At 52.5% G+C, this 11066-nt stretch overlaps 1 protein-coding gene across 1 annotated transcript; it reads right to left on the bottom strand.

Moving 5' to 3' along the window:
* Positions 1-360: 360 nt before the first annotated feature.
* LOC144096674 (uncharacterized) lies at positions 361-7582 on the bottom strand. The gene has a single exon (XM_077629510.1). It carries the CDS (start codon positions 6126-6128, stop codon positions 4866-4868), a length of 1263 nt encoding a protein of 420 aa, XP_077485636.1. The 5' UTR covers positions 6129-7582; the 3' UTR covers positions 361-4865.
* Positions 7583-11066: the final 3484 nt, after the last annotated feature.

The following is an 11066-nucleotide window of genomic DNA, read 5'->3' on the forward strand; positions in this document are numbered from 1 at the left end:
AGCCGTGCGTATTAGGATGTCTGCCTGTTGTGTTTGGCGCTGAGTATGTGGTATGGGAGGTGGTATGTAATGCGGCTGATGATTAATGCATTTGTCATATTGAGGGTCTCGCGTTCAGACAGCCCATGATTGCGTCCTGCCACCCGCTTGATTAGTGCAGCCACCTGTTTGGTCTGTCTTTGCAAGAGCTGAAGGGGGGGGGGGGGTAGCATCGAGTGTGTTGTTAATGAGAAGGCCGAGAATCTTCACCTGAGACACAATAGGCACTGGATTCCCATACATGTGCAGTTCAATGGGGGGGGGGGGGGGTCACTGGGCAGGGGTTTCAGCTGCAAGAGTTCCGATTTATTTGGAGAGAAACGGAGGCCTGTGTTTGCCAATTGGGTGGTGGTGATGTCTATGGCAGATTGCAGGATATCCTGGGCTGTTCCACTGGATCCTCCCGTTGTCCAGAAGGTTATATCATCTGCGTATATGGCCATCTGGAGCCCTGGTATAGCAGCAAGGGCCTTTGCCAGTGGCGCTAGGGCAATGTTAAAAAGTAAAGGTGATAGAGCCGCCCCTTGTGGGGTTCCCCGGTTAGGCAGGGGGAATGGTTGGGAGGCGACATCCCCAAGATAGAGTTTTGCCGTGCGTCCCTGAAGGAAGGCCCGAACATATTGCCATATGCGGGTGCCGCAGCCCGTGGTGGCTAATGTCGTCAGGATATGGTCATGGCTTAGCGTGTCGAAAGCCTTATGAATATCCAGGGCCAGTATGGCTCGCGTAGCGGCTGTACGGCGCTTAGTGTAAAAGACTCTTTCGGGGCGAGAAGTACGTCTTGCGCCGAGATGTTTGGACGGAAGCCAAATTGAACGTTGGAGAGGAAACCTGTTGTTGCTAGGAACGGTTGCAGGCGGTTGAGATTAACATGCTCAAATAGCTTGCCGACACAGCTCGTTAAGGAGATGGGGCGCAAGTTTTGAAGGGTGAGGGGTTTGCCCGGTTTGAGTATAAATCGCATGCTGGCATGGGTCCAGGCTGACGGGAGCGTCCCAGCGTGCCAGTGGTTATTAAAGAGCTCTGTGAGTTCCTGAAGCGAGACATCGTCCAAATTGAGTAGTGCCTTGTACGTTATGCCATCCGGCCCCGGCGCCGTGAGCGGTGAATACTAAAGAGTGCTCGGTGGGCTTCGGTTAAGGTAATGTCGGCATCAAGTTCAGGGTTAGGTGGAGATAGATTGGGTGTATCTGCTGACTGAAGGGATGGGGGTATATAAGTGTCCCGTAGTTGGCCAATTGCGTCTGTGCCTTTTTGAAGTTCTAGTTGTATTAGACGTGTGCTTACTTGTGTCTCAGATTTAGTGGTTTTTGGATCTAAGAGAGCGCGTAGGAGGGACCACGTGCGTTTATTGCTTAATGTATTCTTGAGGTCGTTACAAAAGGTTGCCCAGTTTGCGCGGGCTAAGGTGGTCGCGTATTCTGCCTCGCGAGTGAGAGCGGCTATGCGGAGTCTTAATTTACGATTGCGTCGCTGGTGACGCCAGCGCTTGAGAAGTCCCTGTCGGGCCTCCCATAGATGAGCCAGACGCGGATCAACTTGCGGTGCCGCAGGGGTGTTTTTAATGCGTTTTCTGTCCGCCTGGATAGCCTCCACCAGACGGTCTGTCCAGTCGGTGACAGTACGGGGTTCGGTAGAATCAGCTGCCAAGTATGAGCGCAATTTATCCCAGTCAGTGAGGAGCTGTGAACGAGGGCTGAAAATCTTGGAATCGTATGCAATAGTAGTGGAGACTGGAAAGTGGTCACTCCCAAGGCTGTCTTGGAGCACCGTGTGAGATTTAACGATTATGTTCGGTGTGGCTCATGTGAGATCGGGTGGGGTGTCGCGGGTGACACTTGTGCCAATGCGAGTGGGTACGGTGGAGTTTGTGATCAGGCCAAGGTTGTAATCAGCCATTGCGGTAGAAATGAGGTTACCTTTGGGGGTATCCGAGGTGTATCCCCAGTGCGTGTGACGTGCATTAAAATCACCCACCACAAGGAGCTTTGAGGAACGAAAGGAGCCCAGGATGCCCGGAATAACTCTGCCTTTATCTTTGGGATTGCTGTTTATGTTAATAGTGAGGCCATATGTGTGTTTGGGTGAGCTGAGCTCTATCGCGGTATACTGAGTGTCCGTGCTTGCGGGCATGTTTGTCGGTGTGCGGTCTAGCACCGGCTGGATGCGAGTGTCAAGATTGCTGCACGTGGCGTAAGGGCTGCCGTGAGATAACCGCGGATATGAATGCGATTTGTTTCCGTCTCTTGCAGAGCGATGACATGGGGGGTTTAGGGGAGTTTGCGATATATGCTGCTGGTTGCGCTTGTTTTCGGCGTATGCTGCGACAGGTCCATTGCCATATAATTGTTTCTTTTTGTGTAGTGGACTGGCGTCGCCGCCGACCTTTTCGCGTGCTATTGTTCTGTGCCATGTTGCTGGTCGGGAGATACTGGATCAGGACAGGCAGCGGGTTGAACTGCGCGTTGTTTGCGAGGCAATTCCTCATGAGGTATAAGTTGGAAAAGCTTATTGATGCCAGCTTCATGTTTTTCCAAGCGTGTGTTGATCGTGACTTCTATCCTGTCCGTCATGGACTGTATCAGCTGTGCCTGGGCTTGTATGAGCTGTTGCTGCATCGCTCCGAATTGTTCATCAGCTATAGTGTTGATTATGCTAGTGATTTATGAACGAAATTCAGCGGAACGTATGTATTGCTTTACCGCCTCTTGAGGTGTAATAGGGGTGTCAAGGGTTGGTTAAGGGGTACTAGGGGAGGCTGCTTGGATGGACCACTCACCCTTTTTAGCAGGGTCGGCTCCTTTCTCAGGTGTAGCGTTCCGGAGTGACTGCGCCTCCCTAGTCTCCTGGATGCGGGCTGCGGATTCACTCGCTTTCGAGGTAGAGGCCCGCGGCTCGATGGCGTCCGTCTTGGTACCACTAGGCTCCAAAGCTTTATGTCCGGCGTTCACGGTGTCCACACTGATTTTCCATCTGGTTTTTTGTTATCTTGGTCGTGCGACGGTTCCAGGTTCTCGGTCTCCATGGCCTGCTCCAAAGGTGCCTGGGCGGCAGTGGTGACCACTGGGTTCTTCTTCCTGAGCGGTGGGAGGGGTGGCCATTCTTCTGTGCTTTGGTTCCAAGGTTTCCTTGGGTGGACGATGGGTGCCTTGCTTGGACCGTTGGTCTGATTCACTTTCGTGGGCAGTGTTGCGCTGTTGCTATATCTTTGCTGTTCTCCCGGCCGGTGGACTTTGGTTTGGTTCAAAGTGGGCCGATGCTCATTCCTGGGTCCTGGCTCCTGCTCAGTCTTATGCTTCAGCAAAGTCTTTTGCTTCTGCTCAGCCTTTGGGTTCTTCTGCACATCTAAAAGAGGGCTCTGTGCAGCAATTTCTCCATCAGGATGGCGTCGAATTGTGGCTTCATCAGTTTTGCCTGTCTTTTTCCTTTTTTTTTGCTGTAATTCTGTCTTGCCGGACAGTTCGTGTCAATGGTGGAGTGGTTGGATGTGTTACAGACGATGCAGTGCTTTTTGCAATCGACATGTCCTGGTGGAGGATTTTGTATTCCCCAATAGTAGCACCTTTTCTCCTGCGGAGTGGGGCAAATGTCAGCTCGGTGTCCTATTTTTAGGCAGCATCCGCAGACCTGCGCCACTGGGCGGAATGGTTTGCACCTGTATTCTATGCCGCTGAGGGAGACAAACCATGGTACTTTTTTGCCTTCAAAGCTATATAGACATGCCCCCTTTGTGCCGAAAGGCCTTGCTTGAATGATGTTTATTTGTTGGGGATATGTTTCCCGTGCAGTTTATCAATTTCTCTTCCGTAAGGCGCCGGTAATGATGCCTTTACATGAGTTGTCTGGTGATGTTGCATAAGCATTCATTGAATATTCCTTTTCTCCTAGATTGATTGCCTGGATGTTCCATATCTGTTTAGTGAGGTCCGGATCCTGGGTGCTCAGAATAGCGATATTTTGCTCCGGCTTGACTCTGACCCTGGCATTGGCGGCTGAGCTTGAATTGCAAAGCAGCAAGTAGTGACCTACCGCAGTTGTTATGCAGCGTCACCCCTCCGCGTAGACCTATCACGATCTTGTAATCATTATGCGGCAGCCTCGGTAATTTGACGGGGCGAGCGGGTCGTGATCTTTCCGCAGGTTTGTTTCCTTCTGCCTCCGTTAGGTTCGAATCGTTTTTTTTTTCGTGCGTCAATCATCCTGAAGAATGGCGTGGCCTTCGGGTAGGCTTCAGTGTTGTCTCGTGTCGTCCAGTTGGAGAACGAGTTGGAGTACGGGTCCTCCTGCGGCGTCCCGTGCGGTAGGCCCTCCTCCGGTGCGTGTGTGTTAGAAATTCCGGGTGTGGAGTCCTGAGTTTCCATGTCGGCAAGTTCGAGGACTCCCTCCGGTGCCGTCAGCAGCGAGCACAACCCGCTGTGGCTGGATGGCAAGGCAGCGGTGTCGGCCATAGGATGCGTTGACGTGGAACGCCGTGCGCCGCCCAGGCGGCGTTCACGTGGAACGCCGCTCCGCTCCTCCGTTCGCCGCCAAGGGGAATTAGGCTTAGTGCGGCGACTCCGCCTCGGAAGGCTTCGTAAGCTGCTTGTGCAAAATACAGCGTGCTCACTGGCGAAAAAGTCCTCGCAAAAGGTCCCTTGGGTGTTCACGAAAGCCTTAGGTAGGAATTTCGGGTCCTATGAAGGGTAGTTGGTAGAATAAAGCAGGAAATTCACAGAGCCCATGTGAGAGAGAGAGAGAGAGAGAAAACTTTATTGGGAATATATATGGAGGAAGTATGAGAGGGCCCTGAAGGGACCCTCCCTTACAAACACTAGGTGGGCTCCTCGTTACAGGAGCCCATTGGCCTCCAGGGCTGCTCGGGCTCGGACGACTAGGGCCTTTTGGCTCGTTAGGTCGGAGCAGTTGAGCAGGGCTGCCTCCCAGTCCTCCGGGGTGGGGTTGGGTTTGTGGTCTAGGTTCGGGATTGACTGGCATGCCCACACCATGTGGTAGATATCCGAGGACTTCTCCTCACAGTGTGGGCATTTTTTCGTGCAAGCGGGATCAAAGAATTTCAGAACTGCCGGGCACAGCATAGTTTTGGTGAAGAGACGGAGGAGAATATGTTCCTCCGTCTTTGTGAGGTCCTTGCATGGCTTGGGAAAGATTGAATGTTCAGATTGGTAAAGTTGTGTTATTTCCTTAAAGGTAAAGAAGGGCTTGGGACCGGGATCCGCTGCGGTAGGGTTAGAAGGCGTTGTTACCCGGAGAGTGAGCGCGCGGGCGGAGGCATCTGCCATTTCATTGCCTTCGAGTCCTAGATGAGCGGGAGCCCATACTATCGTTCGGGGAGCGGGGGCCCCGGGATAGTCACTGTTTTGAAGAATGCGGTAAGCTAGGAAATGAATGTATCCCTGTTCAATGTTTCTACAGGCCCCTCTCGAGTCAGTAATGATGACCCGCGAGTCCCGGTCTGCGGCGGCTAGCGCGATAGCGACCTCCTCCGCATGAGTTATGTTTTGAGCTCGGAACGTAAGTCCGTTCACCGTAGCTTTCTTGTGTACGACTGCGGCCGTGTACCACCCCCCACGGTGGGGGCCGGAGGCGTCCACGTAAAAGTCTCCGTGTTTGTCACCGTAGTGGTAGGCTAGAGATTCCGCCCGCGCGAGGCGTCTGCCACTATGGTCTTCCTTTGACATTTTGGCCGGGAGAGGTCGCACGTTCAGGGCGAGTCTCCAAATCTCGGGGACACGTGCGCGCTCATCCACGAGTGTTGTGTGATGGCGAATGTGCAGTCGGGCTAGTAGGCGGCGACCCGATGGCATTTTCGAGAGTCTAGTGTATTGGGTCGTCAAGTGGGCTTCCCGAAACTCGGCGAATGTGTTAACCATCCCCAGGCCCATGAGGCGGTGGTTAGACGCGTTTGCCGGGAGGTTCAGGGCACACTTGTACATTTTTCTGAGGACTACCTCGAGGGCATTTTCGTCAGATTTCCGAAGGTGAAGGTAGGGGGTCGAGTAGAGGACTCTACTGGTTACGAAGGCATGCGCCAGCCGCAAGGCGTCTTTGCATCGTAGCCCCCCGCGTTTGTTAGAGACCCGGCGGACCATTCGGCCTATCTGAGTTCCTACCTTGCGCAGTCTGGCTAGTGTTGTTTCAACTCGTCTATGTTTGTGGATGAAAAGACCAAGTACTCTGATCTCGTCGTGTTCGGGTATGGGGCCGTTAGGCAGGGATAATTCCAGTTTGGTATCGCACTTTGGTGATGGGCGAATGTGCACAAATTCAGACTTAGCCGGGGAGCACTGAAGGCCGCAATGGCGAGCGTAGGCATCTATGATCGCTGCCGCTTGCTGCAGGTGGGTTTCTATGTCACCGACTGTGCCGTGTTTGGCCTAGATGGTTATGTCGTCAGCATACAGCGCATGCTGAATGCTTTCGACTTTCGCCAGCTGGGCCGGGAGATTCATCATGGCGAGATTGAAAAGGAGCGGAGAAGGAACCGCGCCCTGCGGGGTTCCTCGCGTTCCTAGCTGGTAAGGGCCGTGTTCTTCGTCTTGTATCCTGATGATGGATTGTCGCTCAGATAAGAATTGTTTGACGTACTGAAAGGTTCTGCGACCGCAGTTGGTCTGGGAAAGATGTTGTAAGATGCTTTCGTGTTTGACATTGTCGAAGGCGCCCTTTAAGTCTAAGGCGAGTACTACCTTGTCAAGCGCGTCCGCTCCGCTCGGCTCCCTCTCTATGAGCCTAATATTTCGGTGCTACCTGGAAAATTCGCAAATGCTCATCAACAAAGTCAGGGCACGAGAAAAATGATAGGAGAAAACTTGGAAAGGGAGGACAAACATATTCCAAGCTAGATGAGGAAATTGCTACCGCGCACTAAAAAATCGTAAGCTACTGCCCGCCACATCTATGCACCATATCCACTGATATTGATCCCATGTAGGACCCAAACATTACAACAGTTAATGTTACTTTTATGGCTTTAGTCGAGAGTTAATTCTAAGTTCTTGATGTACTTTTTCTAATGTTTTTGCAACTCCGGAGTTCCCAGGTTCGAACCCGACCGCGGCGGCTGCGTTTTTATGGAGGGAAAACGCTAAGGCGCCCGTGTGCTGTGAGATGTCAGTGCATGTTAAAGATCCCCAGGTGGTCGAAATTATTCCGGAGCCCTCCACTACGGCACCTCTATCTTCCTTTCTTCTTTCACTCCCTCCTTTATCCCTTCCCTTACGGCGCGGTTCAGGTGTCAGCCGATATATGAGATAGATACTGCGCCATTTCCTTTCCCCCAAAACGAATTAATATTATTGTTATTATCATTCTGCAATGTTATATATTTAACGTTTTTATAGCACTATATAAAAATGAATACAAAATAAATGCAACATTCTCGAAAATGTTAAAGCAACCTCCCACGAGCATGCGGGTCCACCAGTTGTGACGGTACACAAGTTGACATTTTTCAAAGACGAACTACGGGGACGGCACTTGAGCTCCACACACAGCACAGCATGCAAATCATACATTCGCCTCCGAACGGGTACTACCGTGCCAAGCCTATTGTGATGACCCCCATAATGCGCAGGTCCACACGGGACGGAGAGGCAAAGAGACACCGTATGGCTCAGTTTAAACAAACAGGTATATTCAATAATTACACATGGTTAAGGTTATACATCAGAGGCTGGGGCGTCCGAGCTTACGTGCCGACGACTTCATGGGGGCGATGGAGTGGCTCCGGAGTTGGGCTCGAGCGGTTGCTGGCAGAAGCTGCACGCTGACGGGTTTCGGCGCTGAAGGCCCTCTTGGCAAACGATGTCGTCCTGAGCGTGCTTGCAGTAGAATTTCAATAGTCGTCCGTTTCTTCGAGGATGGTTCACAAACCCTTCCTCTAGTGTCGTTCGGCTTGGAAGATGAACAGGAGGCGAGCTTGTAGATGATGACAGCAGAGCATAATTTTACAACAGAACAAACTTTGCACTTCTTTACTCATCGACCGGGCAGGTTAGTGCCTAAGTAGCATCACATTACATGCTAAGCATGGAGCCCCAGCTCAGACTGAACTGCATCCGTTTACATGCGCTTTTAAGCACTTGATTAACAAAGGACTAAGGGCGGTCATTTCCAGTGGCCCGCCCAAAGCATCAATTCTCCAATCCAAAATAACATGCGAGATGGGGACCACCCCTTGGGCTGGGCTTAGCCTCGACCCCAGAGTCTGTTAACAATACAAACTAAATAAACAACAAAAACGCCACCACTCTCTCTCAAGTGAGAGTATACACAGGCTCTCTCTTCGGAGCTAATTCACTAGCGCCTGTCTTTCCACATTCTTGGCGAGTACTGCCTGTCCGCCATGACAGGTGTCCGTCGCGGCCCTTCTGGGAAGCTGTGGGTGCCTTCCCGGCGATAGCCCACGACAAAGGGGGGGGGGGGGAGGGAAAGAATGTCGTCTTCGCGGTTTCGCATAGCGTCGGCTGTGGTACGGCGCGCTCTGGCCCGCTGACAGCTCCCTTGTCCTGGAATGTAACCGGAAATTGGGGAGGACAAAGCCCGTTTCCCCGGGGCGGCGGCGGGACCGGTTTTTCTGGTCGTCACCCAAAGAGCATGGCTGGGCAATTGATGATGCCGCTGTCACGGGTCTCCGTCTACGCCGCGCCGTCGAACGTGGACCCTCGCAGCACACACGGAATGTCACACTCGCTCACCCTCCAGAAGAATGTTCTCCGAACATTTGAGTCCACGCAGCTCCCCTTGTCTTTCTGAATCGCCTCGCACAGTGCGTCCGACAAAACACTTTTCGCTGCACTCAACACCACTGCACAACACCATATGCCTCCGCTGTCAATACTGGCGTCACCAGGGGCAGCACTGATCTTCTTTTACAGATAAACATGAAACTCAGCACCCAAGCCTCTCCTTTCTAGTCCAAACTGGACGAAATAAATTTACCACAGTTACAAAGGAGCTCCCACTTCTAGCACGATCACGGCACAGACAAAAATATAGATAACGAAAGGAAGTAGGGCAGGTTCTGCATGCGCTCCGCATGCTCTCCTGTGCAGGTGTTACTTAATGACAGAAAGGTTTAACTACCAACTCCGATAACTTAACACATAAGCACATAGCAATGTTATGAGCTGCGGCATTACACAATTCTAACCAGTTCACAACTCCGCTCTGTTTACGCCATTAGTCCGACTTAGCTTTCCGATTTCGCAGCGGATATCGGCCTTCATGATTCATACTAAGTAAGTCTGTGCCCCTTTTTCTGCTTTGGGACTCGCGAGGGCTCGTGGCAGGAGGCTCTCCTGGCGTTATCTGCGCGGCAACCTCGCGCGCTTCTTCTTCTAGCAATGCATGAAGTAAATCCGGCGGCATTCCGGCCGTCACCTCGGGCGCCTGCCGAACAAATGCAGGAGAGGGCGTTTCTTGCGAACTATCTGCGCGCTCCGCTTCACTTCTGTCCCCATCAAAATCCGCGCTTTCCCTTTCCTCATTTCGCGAATACTGAACCGGTGCCGACTTGAGGCGATTTGCGTGTATCCTTATCAAACGCCGGTTCACGTCTCGGACTCTGAAGTTTACCGGAGAAAGCTTCTCGACAACCTCGCACGGTCCTCTCCACTTCGTCTGGAACTTACGAGCTAGCCCAATCTGCCTTTGGCAGTTTTCAATGTACACGCTGTCCCCCACATCAAACGGCGCGTCTCTAGCACTGCGATCGTGCACCTCCTTCCTGCGCTTCGCCGCTTTCTTTAAGGACTCCTTTGCGATGTCCCTCGCCACTTGCAAGCGCGATTCTAGCTCAACCTTATAGTCGTCCAGTGAAGCGTATGGGACACGACGGGGGCCCTCTGGCACTTCACTAGGCTGGTCCGGGTCTCGGCCGTAGAGAAGAAAGAATGGCGATTCGCCCGTGCTCTCGTGTGCTGCGGAATTGTAGGCAAACATTGCATACGGGAGCCACAAATCCCAGTCCCGCTGGTCGCGCGAAACAAAATGCGACAGGAACCCGGCCACGGTTTGGTTCAGTCGCTCCACCGCGCCGTTGCAAGCCGGATGGTACGGTGTTGTCTGCTTCTTAGCGATCTTAAGCAGCTCGCAAACTCTCCTCATTAGCTGCGACACGAAGTTCGTTCCCCGATCTGTCAAGAGTTGCCTCGGGGGTCCATGTCGGAGCACGATCTGTTCGACAAATGCTCTTGCAACCGTGTCTGCCTTCTGATCTGGGAGTGCTACCGCTTCCGCGTATTTTGAAAGGTGGTCGACAAATACTAAAATGTACTTGTTTCCGGAAGTGGTCGTGGGCAATGGGCCCATTATGTCCATACCTGTCCGCTCGAAGGGAGCCGAAACCTCAGGGAACGGCTGAATTGGAGCTGGTCTTCGTCCCTTGGGTGTTTTTCTTTCGAGACAGGAATGACACTTCGCACAGTAGTCTCTAACATCCCGTCGCATGCCACTCCAAAAGTACAAACGCTCCACACGCCTGCGTGTCTTCGCTACGCCAAAATGACCGGCGCATGGCGCATCGTGAAACGCGCGAAGAACCCTTTCTGTCCACGACCGAGGTATGACGACTCTCTCCCAAGCGGTTTTCTGTAATCTCCCTTTCCTGGTTGGCCTCGTGCGCCGACACAGGGTGCCGTCTTTGCCAATGAAATAACCTAGCTGTTCGGGGTGAGACGGTGCGCCCTCTAGGCTTTCGATTATTCGCTTCAGGTCAGGATCTTTGCACTGCTCTGTGCGTAATTCGGCGGGGTCGACTACGGGGACAAACTCATCTATAGCTGCCACGGCAGCTGTGCGGCTGAGTGCATCAGCATTCAGATGTGTCTTTCCTGACTTGTGCTCAACTTCAAAGCAGTATTCCTGCAGGTGTAGATTCCATCTAGCGAGTCGCGAGCTAGGGTCCCTGACACTCATCACCCATTTCAGAGGATGGCAGTCTGTGACTAGCTTGAATTTGCGGCCGTAAAGGTAGCATCTGAAGTGCTTTACTGCCCAGACAACGGCGAGGCACTCCCTTTCCGTAG

This window comes from Amblyomma americanum, chromosome 7 (assembly GCF_052857255.1).
Source record: "Amblyomma americanum isolate KBUSLIRL-KWMA chromosome 7, ASM5285725v1, whole genome shotgun sequence".
Taxonomy (NCBI): Eukaryota; Metazoa; Arthropoda; class Arachnida; order Ixodida; family Ixodidae; genus Amblyomma; species Amblyomma americanum.

Coding starts and splice junctions, on each gene's coding strand:
- LOC144096674 (XM_077629510.1), bottom strand. CDS start 6,128: ATGGTCCGCCGGGTCTCTAACAAACGCGGGGGGCTACGATGCAAAGAC.